The sequence below is a fragment of the Arvicanthis niloticus genome, chromosome 15 (assembly GCF_011762505.2).
Source record: "Arvicanthis niloticus isolate mArvNil1 chromosome 15, mArvNil1.pat.X, whole genome shotgun sequence".
Classification (NCBI taxonomy): Eukaryota; Metazoa; Chordata; class Mammalia; order Rodentia; family Muridae; genus Arvicanthis; species Arvicanthis niloticus.
Genome location: NC_047672.1, coordinates 73,289,651 through 73,305,848, shown reverse-complemented (window position 1 = coordinate 73,305,848; position 16,198 = coordinate 73,289,651). Strand labels below are relative to the sequence as shown.

General features: G+C 40.7%; 1 protein-coding gene across 5 annotated transcripts in view; it reads right to left on the bottom strand.

Moving 5' to 3' along the window:
• Reln (reelin) overlaps window positions 1–16,198 on the bottom strand; it is a 438,704-nt gene that overhangs the window by 75,487 nt on the left and 347,019 nt on the right. For all 5 annotated transcript variants that reach the window (XM_076913169.1, XM_076913171.1, XM_076913172.1 and 2 more), the window contains exons 29-36: window positions 13,162–13,319; window positions 11,400–11,607; window positions 10,268–10,344; window positions 4,280–4,438; window positions 3,881–4,069; window positions 3,074–3,347; window positions 877–1,017; window positions 597–774 (exon numbers count right to left, since the gene is read on the bottom strand). In XM_076913169.1, the coding sequence (XP_076769284.1) occupies window positions 597–774; window positions 877–1,017; window positions 3,074–3,347; window positions 3,881–4,069; window positions 4,280–4,438; window positions 10,268–10,344; window positions 11,400–11,607; window positions 13,162–13,319 (1,384 nt within the window). The remainder of the gene's footprint in view (window positions 1–596; window positions 775–876; window positions 1,018–3,073; window positions 3,348–3,880; window positions 4,070–4,279; window positions 4,439–10,267; window positions 10,345–11,399; window positions 11,608–13,161; window positions 13,320–16,198) is intronic.

Sequence of the window (16,198 nt, the reverse complement as noted above, 5' to 3'; positions counted from 1 at the left end):
GACATCTAGGGTAGACTATAAAGGCGTATTAACAATGTCTGAGAGTGCAAGTTAATATGACTTAACCACTTTGTTTTAATAGTTGCCTCTAAGTAAAGATTGCATTCCACTCCTGGCAGGGAGGTTTACAAAGAAGGAACAGCAACAACCACAACAACAACAACAAAAGAAAAAAAGATTTCATAGAATGGTTTATAAAAATTCAGTGCTATGAAATGCCCCCTTCTAGTAACCAAATTCTACAGATTATATACGTATATACAGATTATATATGTATATACGTATGCATTCTTATGTATCAGTTCCAGGAGAAAGTAAGAAAGGTCTGATCTCCAAAGCAGAGGGAAAGTGTTATGTGCAAATGACCATCAAAAATGAGCATACTAGACACAGCAAGACCTAATCTCAGGCAAGATGGAAGTGGGGAGGTAAGGGAGGAAGAGAGAAAAATGAAAAAAATGAATGTGCCCAATGATACAGGGTGTGAACGAGAAGGCAGTGCTGTGCATTAAATAACAAAAAAGAGACCCAGAAACGCATCTGTGCTCAGCAGTGGGGCTCAGGGGATGAGAAGAGCATGAGGACTCTTGGCTTACCTCTTTAAAGATCAGAGATGTTCCAGATTTGATGGTTTCGCCATTCAGATTCCCCCTCTCTGCCCCATATACTTCAGGCCAAAGGTCAGGATGTAAGTTCCCATTGAAATCATCTTTCAGAATGGAGGGGAGAGGAACAACAGGTACACAGAAGGGCCCACCGAAGCCCCGGCCACACCTACCAACAAACAGGAGGGGGAAAAGCATCATTTAAATGATGTCAACAGGCCAGTTTCACTGTGGTACTGCAAACAAGGAAAGTGTCCATTTATGAACTTACACACAGTGCCCCGAATCACAAATCCCTCGTCCTGAGCACATCCAAGGACAGCCTGAGGCCAGTACAACATTATCAATAGCCCAGGAATCTGCTCCTACGGTGTAGTTGGCTTGAATCCATCTGAACCGAGTCCTGGGAGAACTAACCAAACACAAACAAACAAATAAAACCAAACAAAAAACATGGTGTTGGTTTGCTAGGCAGTTTTGAAAGCATGAGTATCTGCTTTATTTCCCCTTTCCCCCATGAAGCACCCTCTTCCACAGTCCAGTTTCCTGTTTTTTGAAGCCCTTTTTGTGCATACTAAGTAGTAAATGCTCTCTCCTCTTGGCCCATCAAGAAGAGAATAGAAAGAACTTGATCCAAACATTCTACTATTTCTCTCATAGGAAAGTCAACAGGTATGACACAGAAATGCTATCTGGAAATCATGATCTGTGTTTTTGAAGTTCATGAAGAATTTTAGCATTTGCTTTCAGCCTGGTATTTTCAGCCTGGTGTTAGGCACTAGGAAAAGGACCAAAGGCTCAACAAAGGTAAAATTGGAACCTTACATAGAAACTCTAAATAGTTTCTGGTATATGGGGTCCTATTGTATTTGTGTTTTCTATGTTGATCCTGAACACGCTGTCTCTAAAGCTAAGAACTGGATACAGTTCCCTATTTTCTATAGTGCATATAGTCTGCTATTTGGGATATAGTAAGCACAATGACTAATCGTCATTGTCAACTTTCCACCATTTAGAATTCCTGGAAACACATCTCTGGACATATCTATGAGAGTGTGTCCTGAAAAATTTAGCTGGAGAGGGAAGCTCTACCCTCTATACGGTCAGCGCCATGGGTGGGGTATGGCTCTAAGGAGAAAGCCGAGCAGAGACATTAATTTCTGTAGAGTCTTGGCTGTAGATGCAGTGTGGTGGCCAGCTGCTATAACGCCCCTGCCAGAATGGACTTTACCTTGGAACTCAAAATAAATTTTTCCTTAAATACAGGTACTTTGTAAGAGCCATGAGAAAGCAAACAACACACTAGGTCATAATGAAATTTTGCCTAGAAGCAGAAGCAGCTTTACCACACAATAGCAGCTGCTACCAAACAACAGCTGCATGGAAAAAGACTTAGTTATTTGGAATATAGAACATGGTCCAGCTGACCCCTGGTAGTGCCATTTCAGGTAGTGCTGTTTCTCAGGACAGGTTCTCCCTCAATCTGAGGCAGTGACAAGCACGGTGGTTTTAAGATGAAATGTAATGGCATCGTTACTCTACCTAACACTATGATGGTCATACGTCATGTGCAGTGTCAAGACCAAGTCACTGATGATGGTGGATGCACCCATCCACCTATATCCTCTTCATTGGTGTTAGCCTCTCTTGTTCCTACAGCTTGCCTCATGATTATGTTTTGGCATCACCAAATCCCTGAACTGCTCCCATCAACTCTTGGTTTTTCTGGCCTCTATATTTTGTTCTGCTTTACAGCAGCAGGTATGATCTCCCGAGATCCTCTTTTCCTAGATAAGCCGCACTCACATTCACTCAGCAGAAATGTCGGCTCCTCCATCAGTCTTCCCCTGCCCCCAGGCTGGTTTGGGCTGGTTGTCTGGGATCTTGTGCAGTATCTCTGTTATCATTTCACATGATAAACAGAGGCTTAGATGTGTGCTAGCCTAAGCAATAGTGTTGGGCCTAGCCATTCATTAGGTATCAGGATACTAAAAATAAATAGGTATTCAATAAATGTTGTGTCAAAAGTGAATACATGAGATATAAGCGGGCATTGGTTTAGGCTTTGTGGGTCCATGGAAAACTATTTCAAACAAATATTAACAAAAAATTAATAGAGTGTCTTATGCTTTTCCCCTATTTTTTGATTGCATGTCTTATCTGAACTGTATCAGGAAAAGATACCTCCATATGTATTTAACATACACTTATTGCAGGGTAATGGACTCAGTGCATAGTGGAGCTGGGAATCCAACTAGAGAGGGATCAGATGAGGAAGGTACCACAAGTACAGCTTCTGGAACTCTCCAGTTACATTTAAAAACAGCAATCTGAGGCCCCATGTACTATGCTCCTTCTCAGGACATTTCTTGCATAATCACCCAGTGAGTAGTATTCCCAAGTGGAATCACCATTACTTTCAAATTAGGTGACAGAAATCTAATGTAAAGTCAAGTGAAAAGTCTCACTTAGTGGCAAGTGGAAGGTAGACTGTGACCCGCCTCCAGTTCTGGAATCTTTCCGATGTGTACACTGAACTCTCTGTGTAGTGCACACAGCCAATGGTCGGAGGAACACACTCCTCGGTGACAAGATGCCAGTCCTTGCCGTTGTTCAGAGAGTACTGGAGCTGTATGCTGTGGGAGCCGCTGAAAGGCTTGCTGCAGCCCATGTTCATTTCAAACTGTAAGAAGCTTGATGCCGACACATGGAAGTCCCAGGTCTCAGCATAGCGAGGTTTTCCTACCAAAGACGCAGACAACAAAGACAATAACAAGAACAAAAGTTTAACAGAATTATTCTCCTCTGTGATGCTTATGATTGCAAGCACACTGCCTACAGAAAACCCAATAATGGTTTGTGTTTAGGGCCTCATATCTGCATTGATTTTCTTCTCATATTTACTGATTTTATATTGTCACTATAGAATCAGAAATATGGCAGACTATGAAGTCGAAGACCTTTGCTATCTTAAGGACTCATAGAGTCATAAACGTCCAATTTTGCAATCTAAAAAATACAGGTATGTCCTCTGACATATTTCTCTGCCTTCAAGTCATCTTCCTCCTTCTCATGTTCCATGAAAGAAAGTTCCAGCAGGCCCAGGTGACCAGGTCGTTTTGGAGGACGATGCACACCCTGCTCTCCACCCCCAGTCTCTCTCAGCACAGGAAGTTAAGCACTTAATTTTATAGTAGAAAATTTCTTTTGTGTTTTAGTTAATTTAGTCCTGTAGTTAATCAAATATAGTTCTGTTATATGGTAGTAATATATACCTATGTTTTCAGTGAATATAAGGGCGGTGTCCATAGAGAGGCAGTCAATATCAACTTGGCCTCCTTGGATTCGATACCAATTGGCTTGCAAGTCTATAGAGCCATCAAATTTATCTTGAAATCCAGTTTGAGAGCTGTCATTCACTCCTATAAGGACATCATCCAAAGCCCACTGGGCTGAATGCTTCCCTGCAATCAAGTGAACAGCAACAGTTGGAGCAGGTTCATTACACAGCAATATGAATATCTTTGTGACCGTGCTTTTAAATCAAATTGTCTAGAAATTGACAGTAAATTAACACACTTATATATTACACGTTGGATACGGATGCCACATGATTTTTTTTTTTTTTTTTTTTTAAGAAAGCCATCAGGAAGTTGGAAAGAACAGTGACTCACCATGTTGTGGCTGCCACCACCGGAAAGCCGTGGCAGGTGTCTTTGCTTCCTGGGGCAGGTCAATGGAAATGATCTGTGGCTCCAGGAACGACATGAAATCCAACTCTCGCAGCAAATGCCAGAGTATCCCATTGTCATTAGAATACTGAACAACAAGCCCTGAGTTACAAGACATAAGTCCAATGCCTAAGACAGTGTTCTTGGCAGCAAGGAACAGTATTTTTTTAAACAGCAAAACTGCAGCAACTTTAGATTGTGTCTCAGAGAGGGAGCACTCATCCATCCAACTTACAAGGCATGAATTAGTAGACTCACAGGCCCATCAATTTCCTGACAGTTTCTGATGCGCTCACTCCCAGTAAATGGAGACAAGAAATACATAAGCTCCTTTAAAGACCACTCAGCTTTGTAGGAATGATGAGTGAGCTGGTTAGGAGCTGCTCCAAAGCATGTACTTGAAATTTAGATTCTAGCCTGAGCATCACCAAGTCTCACGTCATCGTTATGTGCTCTGAAGAAATATCTTAATGTCTCTGGCACAGGATGAGCTAGCTGCACTGCTTGCTGCTGAAGCAGTAGGTGGTAAGCTGTGCTTAGCCAGGAAGTCTGTTAGGCAGAACACCCTTTAACCAGTGCTTCATACTCTGACAGACCTTGGTTAGTGAAACCTGAACAGGGCCAGATTATTTAAGAGTAAAGCAGCAAGACCCAGGCCTCTCCAATGTTGCTTCTCTTTTCTGTTCTCTGTGCCACACCTCCTTCTGTCTGTGCCATCTGCGCCCCCCACCCTGTGACGAGGTCTAGGGAGCTACAGGGTTGCGTGCAAGAGATGTTACATGCTACCCCTGCTGCTACTTCTCTCAAAAATGTTGTCACTTAAAAGGGAACAAAGGGTGAGGCTAATGGTCAATAAAGGAGAAAACTGCTATGGTTATGGTTGTTCGACTATACACACACACACACAAACACATATGGATGGCCTCTATATATGGCTATATATGGATGGATATATGCATTTAAGTATATAGATGAATATCTATCTGTGTGAGAAAGCAGAGGGTATCTAATGGCTCATTCTACAATTATTTGTGAAACTGGTATTAAATATTCTTTTTTTTTTCTTTTTGAGACAGGGTTTCTCTGTGTAGCCCTGGCTGTCCTGGAACTCACTCTGTAGACCAGGCTGGCCTCGAATTCAGAAATCTGCCTGCCTCTGCCTCCCAAGTGTGCCACCACCGCCCTGCTTAAATATTCTTAATCATAGTTGGGGGGAACACTGATCTACTTCTTAAGCATTTATAGAAATTATGCCCAGTAAAGTTCTATCTGTTATATCTTTTATTATATTTTAACGCTTGAAAAGTTATGAATTGTTCATGGAATATTTAACTTACCATATATAACTAACTAGAGCTCCTCCATCCATTGTAATATTAAATAACAAAGACTTAATTAGCATAAAGGTTTGAGAAATATTATGATGAAGAGCAAGCAGCTCAGTGCAAATTGGCAGTACATGACATTACAGGTGCTCCTCCTGACAGGTGACGGTGCCAGGAACAATGACAAATCTGTGAAAAGCTAGAGCTCTGCAGAGCATCCAGTGTGTTTACAACAGAATCTGTCAAGTTCTGAGAGAAAGTAGGAATGAGAAGAACAGGCCTCCCTGGATCTGCTGGACCTCAGACAGCTGCACGGATGGAGAATTAGAAGTGCTGTTAACCAAATCTAAATATTAGGCTAGAACAAAGAAGTAATTTCAGACAGGAATCTAAATTTTAGGCTAGAACAAGCAAGTAGGCTTCAGACATGAAAATGACTTTGGGCCAGGACAGGAAAGCAGGTTCAGATATTTTGGTCATCCTGATAAGCCCTTAGAAACAGGGATCACTCAGGTGAGTGCTCACATTATTGTGTTTAATGCCTTGCTTGTTCTTTGACTATTTGTGTTTATTGTCTTGCTTGTTCCTTGACTATTTGTATCTATTTTATTGCTAGACCCTCAACCTAGAACTGACCTTAATCCATGCATGTAATTAAAATGGTATAAAAGCAAAAAAGGAGGAGGGGGATGGCATGGGGGTTCTAGGGAGAAGAAATGAGGATAGGGGATGACATCTGAAATGTAAATAAATAAAATATCAAAAAGATGTGCTGTTAACTGAGGGGACACCCACATGTCAGGAGAGCAGAGTGTCACATGAAGCCTCATGAAGAAAATGGATCTGGGGTTTCCAGCCTTCGTCTGAGTCAGCACAGGGACTGTCCATACTCAGCAGCTTGCAATGCTTATTCATAATATGTCCTATTACTTTTTACAGGGTAATGTTGGATGTCTGAGAGCATAGACACTTCAAAAATTTCATTTTCTGTGGCTAATGATTTGATTTAATATAGTTTACATTCAATCAGTTAAGTAATGGAAAAGGGATGGGAGAGGAAGGGAAAAGGAGAGAAGAGGTGGGGGTAGGGTAGTTGAGCAGAAGCAGGCACTGTAGAAGAGAGATTGAAGTATTCCAAATGAAACATCAAGGAAATACAGATCCTCCTGCATCATCTGAAAAGGTGCTCTCTATCTGTGATAGTTTTAAAAGTATGTTCACAAATTCATTGATGCTTCCCTCCTTAAAAAGTAGAACAAAGGGCTGGAGAGATGGCTCAGCAGTTAAGAGCACTGGCTGCTCTTCTAGAGGTCCTGATTCAATTCCCAGCACCAACATGGTGGCTCACAACCATCAGTCATGGGATTGGATGCCCTCTTCTGTCATACATTCACATAGGGCACTTTTAAACATAAATAAGTCTTTTAAAAAGTGGAAACTACATCTCTTCCCTCTGTATTCAGAGAGATTTAGTAACTTATTTCTAATGAGAAGAATGTGATAGGAACCACATGGTTTTTGAAATTAGGCTATTAAAAGCACGGCAATTGAGCCTGAAGCGGAGCTCAGTAGTGCAGGGCTCACTAAACAATGTGTGAGCCCTTTTGAGAAGTACTAAAAGAAAAAAAAAAAAGGTTTTGGGGATTCTTCCTTCTGGATCTGTGGCTATGAGGAAGCAGACATACATGTAAGAAGATATTCTAACAGTCTATGGACAGACAGGTCTGGAAGGATGGAGAGAATCTAGACAGAGATTCTGGCCAGTTCTTGAAACAGATCACCCAGCTCTCAGCAAAGTCTCCCCACCTCTGTCTCTTCTCTGTCCACTGCCTTGACTGCAGCCTCATGAGAGGCCCCACCTAGAGCAGTTGCAGCTTCGCAGTCTTCTCCTGCCTTCCAGGAGAATCATGAGATAACACACATTTGCTACTTTCCGGCTCTTGGTCTTTATGACGCCTTGTCGTGCAGCATACCATCCCAATTCCCCTAAATCAGCATCTGAATGTTAGCAAATGCAGATTCTGAAAGATTTGAGGTGTTCATCAAAACAGAAGAGGCATGCTCAGGAGGTGTCTTCCATTTGGAGCTCGCTTCTGACTTCATGCCTACCTACATGCAGCAATGAGGTCTACAGAGATGAAACTTTAATTCTGAACTGTGATGAGGGAGGGCCTTCCTGACAAGTATGTGAGCAGAGGACTGTCAGGAGGAGAGCAGCAATACCATAGTTTATGCCAGTTGCTAAGCCTCATTAACTGTGTCATCTAACGCATTGTAGATTTGAATAAGCCAAGCCACTTTAGCACATCTACGGAATGTTTAAAGCATGTAAAGCATTTATTTCTCTTTTTAAACCACAACTCCATCTGCATTCTGCCTAGTCTTATTGAAGACAGCCTAATTTTGACTTTAATTCCAAATATGTAAATTGATGCTTCAGCTTGAGTAAGTAAAGAATCTTCACTTTCATCACTGGGAGAGATTTGCTTGAGGATTTAGTCAGATTTACATGTTAACAACCCGGCTTCACTAAAAGGATGAGAAATGCCAATGGGATGTGAATTATATGGCTAACACCAAGTCTAAGAAAATGGTTCAGGGCTAGCTGAGAACAAATTGCTTGTTCATAAACGGATTCTAAGGGGAACTAGCCTCACAGTGCAAAGAGCATCTGCAGCAAGTAGAGTGAGTCTCTTGTCAATGATAAGTATATGTTTCCCCCAAAGCCCTTTAAAATCTTATATACAAATATGGGTACAAATATGAATTTTTTTTACAACACTCAACTTCTGTTGGATTAAATTTATCAACTGTCATTTGCTTGGTGAGATGGTAGCCAGACTGTTCTATCAAAATCATCATCCCTATGTGCTTACTTTCTGTCTCAACAGTTTGTTTCTGTCTTTATCTCAAAAGCTAACATTTTCTTCATTACTTTTTCTTTATAGTTTACTACCTGACATTTTTTTTTAACTAGACTTGGCTGTTGAATGGCCATTTGTGATGGCTGTTTCCCAGTCTATACATGGGACAGTTTTCTTTCTGCCTCATGGCTGGCAACACCCAGCAGACATTCAGCATACTGAGTGTTGGAATGAGGACATCAGATAATCCATGAAGAAAATGTAGCACAATGAAGAAAACATTGTATTTTTATTTTAAGGGGTTATTTGTTACTGCAGCATAACCTAGCTCATTGTGACTGCTGCGTATGTGGTGACATTGTGGAGATTTTTTATCTGCAGTACCCACAACATATCAGACTCTATACATATCTGTAGAAAAACATGAAGGAATGAAACATGGCCTATTAAAGCTTCTAGATTGCTTCCTCAGCAAAAGGATAATTTGAATAATTATTAGAGCAAAAACATTAAGACAGTGACAGGAAACCATTGAAACCTTCAGACAGGGATGATGCAGAGAAGATGATCAGGTTTAAGCAGAGCTCTGCACAGTCTGCTGACTAGTGGGTACTGTTTGGTCCAGGGCCTCATATAGCCACAGCCAGATGTGGTGACAAACTTAGATGATAATGATGTAAAAACCAATGCTGTTTTAAGATGATGAAGTCTGGGGGAAGAACGATCGGAGAAGTGTGTGCTAAAAACCAGCCTCACAGAGGGCTCCAGAAAGAATCCTAGCATACCCACAGGAATGTGGGAGCCACTTAATGTTTCAAGGCTGCCGCTGGGTTTCTTTAAGCACCTTATAATTTGGGTGAGAAAGGTGGGAACCAAAAGAGTGCGTAGGCGTAGAGTTTATGTCAGGAGAAGGGAGGGTCAGTCATATGATGCCAAAGGCATACATCCTAGAGCTGATAGTTCAAATCCTCCTTTGTCTACTTTCTCTCTGTATGCCTGTGTACATGTTCTCCGGCTACTCTGCTTCCCTCTCCACTCCTCATAAACAGTTCCAAGATAGTAGTATCTACAGCAAATAGGTACTCAGAAAAGAACAAGGATTCTGTCCCCTCCAGAATGTCCAAGAGCAAAAGTAGAGTCTAATATACAACTCAAAAATTCTCTATGCAAATAAGTTTAGTTTTCACACTGAATGCAAATATCTCTCTTATTGTTCCCCTTGCTTTGGGGGGTTATAGAGAAGTAGAACTCACTAAAACAAATGCCACATGTTTTTGCCTGGACCCAGAGCAGGCATGGATTTCAGGCTTAGGGAACTCAAGGAGAAGCTATGGGATTGGGGAACGGGGGGCGGGGGGAGGTCTGCACAGCAACTTTTCTATTGAAGCAGAACAGAGGGAAGGTATGATCTAGGAAAACCGAAATAATCCACATCAGACTTTGGGAGAAAAAAAAAAAGGCTAACTAGCCAAAGTTGCTATAACTTCTATAGAAACACAGTAGCCTGGGGTTGCAGAGATGGCTCAGCCATTAAGAGCACTGGCTGCTCTTCCAGAGGATCTGGGTTCAATTCCCAGCACGTAAACAATGGCTCACAACTGTTTGTAACTTCATTTCCAGGGGATCTGGCCTCCACAAGCTCCAGCGCACACATGATACACAGACATACATGCATAGACACTTCCTCAACACATAAAATGCTAAACTAATTTAAAAAAAATTTAAGACATACTTCAGCTTACCCTCATTTCTAGCCCGTGGTTTGATGCACGTAATACCTGATGTTTTACTTCCAATTTGTATATAAAACTGAACAAGTCTGGGGGAACCAAACAAACATACAAACTTCAGTTTAGTTACAAACAAAAGAACAATAAAAATTCCTATCATTCTCAAGTACCACTTTTAAAGTCAGATATATAACGATAATAAGTCATTTTGGCAAGCATTTAAAATATTAATTGATATGAACAATGACCTCATTCTGTATAATGATCTAAAGAAAACAGTTGAACCCCATTTCATTACAGCTGATGTAATTTCATGATCAATTACAAAAAAAAAAAATCTAGATAATGCAACCTTGGAAACTCAAGCTGAGGGAAACAACTGTTGCCCACTAAGAAGTTGAGCAGCTGATCCCCTGATCCTGACTTAGAGGGAGCTGGCTAAATTTCCAACACCTGACACCCAGTGTGATGTAAATTGTGCCTCTGTCAGAGAAGCCATGATCCTGCTGGGCAGGCTGACCTTTGAGGACAGGATGCTGAGGGAACATGAAAAAGACTCACAGCAGAAAAATATGAAAAGCAATGCTGCATTTTTAGTAAAGACCCTCTCTAAAATTTACTTATTTCCCCCCTCATCTCCTTTCTTCTAATTTCCACATAATTTAATTGATGTAAAAAAGCAGTTTCCTTTTAAATGTGCTACTACTTTATTTGACCTTAGAGCCAAACAGTTCATGGTTCTACCAGTAGGTGGCAGGGTAGGCTTCTAATTTTTCTGGGGGGCAATTTTCAGTAAATGACCACAAATGGACTGTCCAAATAGATGAAGGAATTATTTCAGACATAAAATTCAAAGTTGGAAATATATTTGCTTTATCAGTTTACATTAAGAGTATATGAGTTTACAGGATAATGCAGAACTTTTGAAAACTAAGGTCAAAAAAATATCATAGAGGCCTGGAAAACAAGCTTATGCTAAAATCAAACTCTGGTGTCATTTGTTCTCATTACCCATCTATTTTGTCATGCAGCTCATGTTAAACTTTATTTTACATATTGTAATCCACAGGTAGAGATATTATACAAGATATTCCATAAAAGTAGTCTACTGTATTCAAAAGAAATGTTCTAATTGATAACTTGCCTGATATTCCTGGTGTCCAGTGGGACTGTCCTGGCTTCCCTTTTCCCAAGGCCATTGAAGTAGAGGGACCTGCCGTCGTTAAGAGTTCCACAGCCTGTCCCAACCTGACCTCCGCTTATTTTGTACCACAGTGGGCTTAGCTTCCCCTCAAACCTATCGAACATCTCACTGTGGTTGGGGATGTTTGACACACAGGTTCCTTGTGCAGCTTCAGGGGAAAGAAACATGTATAAGTTTTGTTGGAATCACTAAATATTGAAAGATACACTTGACTCATGGGCAAGGAAGAGTCTGTATTGTGCAACTGTCTGCCCAAAGACAGCCACTATTGCTAACATAAAAATTAGTGCCAGGAGTGTGGTATATGCCAGAAATCCCAGCCATTGGGAGACAAAGGCAAAAGGATCAGAAGTTCAAGGCTATCCTTGGCCACATTCTAAATTCAACATCAGTTTGGGCTACATGAGACCCCATCACAAAGCAACAAAACAACTAAATCAATGAAATTTGCCATTTTTTTTTTTTTGTTTAATTTTAAACTTTAAAACAGCACTTTTTTAATTTTTAAAAATCATATGCATGTGTGTTTCTCTGCAGGTATGTACATCTGTACAAATGAATGCAGGTGCTTGTGGAAGCTGGAGGTATCAGAACCCCCACAAGCTGGACATACATATGGTTGTAAGCCACTGATGTGGGGCTGGGAATTAAACCCAGCTCCCCGCAAGAACAGAGTAAGCTGTGATCCCTGAGCCATCTCCCAGCCCTGGTGACTTATTTACTGTCAAAAGACAAAAAAGACGAAATGCTGGAAACGATGGACACTCATGGTTGTTCCTACCTAGAGGGTTTGTGTGAGCAGAGATCTTGCCCACAATAAAGCCACTCGTTCTCTTTTTACTATGAGTCTTAGTAGAAAGGGCAATACAGAATTTTAAAATGCTGTCCTTGAAACTCTGTGACACACACAGAGGCTTGCAAGAGCAAGCCAGTGTGTCTTTGGCTGTTCGCCAGATGAAGGCCTGTGAACTGACAAGCCGGGAAGGAGCCTTTTGATGTTGCTGCCAGAAAAACTTTAGAAGAAGATTTTGTAGCTTAAGATATTTTCTCTAATTTTATGCTTTAATCTAGGCTCTCTGGAAACTTTTGCTATGGCAACAGCCAAAGGTGAATGCTGTAAAAACAACTTCCTTATATACAGCTCTTTTTATTTTTAACAGTCTTAGGCTTAAAATTTTATGTCGCAGTTTAACTTTAAATGGAGAAAAGCATATTTCATATATATGCATATATATGCACATATATATTCATTCTAAAGAGCTTAGGGAGACCCTGTAAATCTGGGGTTAAGAACTTGGTTTGGATTTCTGAGACTGCATGTTGTATGAGCACAGGCCCACTTCTAGCAATGCTGTAACCCAAGAAGAATTGTTTAAAATTAAAAATCCATTCTCTGCCTCAGTTTCCTCAAATGTAAACAGGGTCAGCAGTACTATAATACAGTTATTCATTCTTAGAATCAAATGAAATAAAAATAAAAGTATTTACTATAATGTTGACATGATTTAGAACCGAAGAGATGTTCATTATGATTGCTGTTAAATAACACACACATTCTCTTCTTTAGGGAGTGACACTTAACAGTTTTTTTTTTGTTTTTATGTTTGTTTGTTTGTTTGTTTTTAGGTAGGTTGAGTTAAGTGCCTAGATGCCCAAGTTCTAGAATTCCCCAACACAGAAAACGATAAATCAAGGTTCATACCTGTGTACCCCAAGTCACAGAAACACACCCCTGAGATGCAGTCTCCATGACCACTGCAGTAACTGGGACAAGGCTCAGATATGTACACCCCATCCAAGCCAAATGGGGGTACATTCTTCTGAGAGCTGCTTTCTTGGATCCATCGGAATCTGGTCTTGCTGTTGGGAGAAACAGGTCTGTTCTTATCATCACATCTCACCAAATAAAGAAATGCAGAAGGGCTCAGACAAACTCACTGGAGCCAGTACGTCCCTGAGTGTCACACCTGCTTCGCAAACCTGCCTGATTTCTTCAACATGAATAGTTTAACATCCAGGAGGACATAGGTACAATGGCCTTACAGATTTTTCTAAGAAGGCCTTTGATGCCAGATATATCATAAACTTTTGTTTGAATATTTTCCTACCCCATGCTCTTTTAGTAATAACCCAATGTTATTGTTCAGTTAATTTTCACCCTTCCATAATATTAATTTCAGGTTATTTTTAGGGATTTTGATATACAGACATATTAGTTTAAGTAAATGTCCATTAAAGTGGTGCTGTGGGTTCCTAACTACATGATAAACATTAATTCTTAAATCCACAGGTAAATGTATTCGTCACTCCTTATCAAGAAAACTTCCCTTTGCAACAGACAGAGACCATTACAGAAAGCCACACCAATCAGAATGCCAAGTTGTAGAGCCCAGTCCCAACAGGATCCATCTACAACACAGCTCCTGCACCTAAGGCTCAGGAATCATAGAGGGAAGACTGTAAGAGGCAGAGGAACAGTGATAGTTCCTGCTGTGATAGTGTGTCTCTTAGGAGTGTGAGAACATGGCTGCTGGAAACAGTACCAGAACAAGAACAACAACAATAGAAAAGCTAACTTGGATGGGAAAGGCCCAGGAGGCCTCAACCCCACACAGAGAACTGTAGGCAAGTAACGATGTCAGGTGTGGGAAAAATAGTCTTCTCCAGGGACGAGCACACACCAACTGATTATCCAATACATGCATACAAGTAACATTACACAGACCAAGCAGGATGTGCCTATGTACTTAGAAATACACACATACACATTCCCGCAATTAAGGAAAAAAGAGACAACAAATGTGGAAAAGAGCAAGGAGGGGTATATGGGAAGATTTGGAAGAAGGAAAGGTAAAAGGAAAATGATATAATTAATTTCAAAAACTAAAATAATTTTAAAAATGTTTATTATAACATGATGATGATGGAGATGAAGATGGTGATGATGATGATAAAGAACTAGTCAGACCATCCAAAGAAAGAAGGAAAAAAGGCAAAATTTAGCCAAAAAGAGTATCTAGATTTCATATTAATATTTGGAGATAGAGCCTTTGCAAAAAGTTGTCTGTAGATTTCTTGTGCCTCAATGGGGGTGCCTGTGAGAACTGGGAGTGACAGACATATGTACCAATATATATTTACCACTGCCAGTGTGTGTCTTCTGCAGGCAAGAACCAAGTGGGGTCATGGGGCATAAATTATTATTCCTTTGAAAAATCCTCTTAAAATTATTTCTGGAAGAGTGCGGTTCTAATAAATGTTGTAAGCACATTGCCTCCTGGCACAACAGCTCCAAGTTTTATGCTTAGACTCGTTGTTTGAATACTGCACTCGGGGCTTTCTGAGCATGACACACTGCAGAAAGTACACTGATAGACAGCTCATTTACTTGGGGTAAATAGGAACATATTTACTACTCTTTAGCAGGGGGCTCAGCATCACAAACACTGTCAATCAGCAAGCTGGGTGGAGGCCAAAGAAACCAGGAAGCTGGATTCTAATGGAGAAGATTTTTTTTCCAAATACTGAAATTCAAGAAAATATCCAAATATTGAGAGCCTCAAAACATTTGGCCTATTTACTGATGTGAAGCCTGGGCTTTCTGTACTGCTCATATGTGGTCTTACCAACTGGGCTACTCTACCCACCAATGAGGACACTGTAATTTACAGAAAAATTTACACTTTTTCAGAGCCTGGGAGAAACCAAAGAGGGTTTGTGTTCCTTGACTCCTCGTGTAAGCTCTCTGTTTTCATAGTGATGTTTTAAGTCATCCAATATTCTAGTTATTGAGCGAAGGGAGCCATTTGATGCTCTCCAGCTATGTATTTGGAAGAGCTGTCTTGAGGCCATGCTTTCAGAAACCATGAAGGGTGGTTGAGATGAGAAAAATGAACAAACAAACAAACAGGCTGCACTGACAGCTTCAGATGAATGGGCAGCAAGAGGATATGGCTCTCACAGATGGCAAACATTAGATAGGTTCTTATGGAGACTCATGCTAGACACTGCTCTTGGATCAAGGAAACTGAGATAGCAAGCTTCTTAAAGTTCAGACTTCCTATAGACCAGGTAACTGACTGCTATGACCTTCCCATTTCTTCTTGTCCCTCTCTTTTATTTTTTTTCTGCTAAACTACAACATAAAACTGACATACAAAACGAAGACATTATATATAACTTGACACGAATCTGATGATTAAAATATTTTTTACAGCTAGTTTTTTTAATAGCTGATATTTAAAGATTTTGCTTTACAATTTATCAGGGTCACACAGAGTTTTACATCTTTGATCTAACAAAGACCTTTGCCCACCAACAGCTATAGTCCATGTCCTAGAGGACTGTACACTTAACTAACAGTGAAGGCAGAGGATGCAGTTAGCTTGAGTAGCTAGAACCATGCTCAGTAAATCTGTGATCAATTAGGTGGGGATGTTAGAGACAGAAAAGTGCTTAGCAGCTTTGTGGATAAGCTACTTTGATTATCACCACATCAGAGCACAGGAGAAGTTTCTTGTGGCAACGAACAACTCCCAACCTTGTGACTTAGTCCAACAGAAGTCTGTTTCTTGCTTAGTTTATGTATCTAGCATAGGTTGGCAGAGTCTGCTTCTCGCCCTCGGAGCCTTGCTTCAGTTCCTGCATGGAACAGGGAAGATGTGCCTGGTTCTGGATAGCCAAGTGCTTCACAGACTTACAGTTCATTAGGCTATGTCAAGTCTGGAAGAATGTGGGCA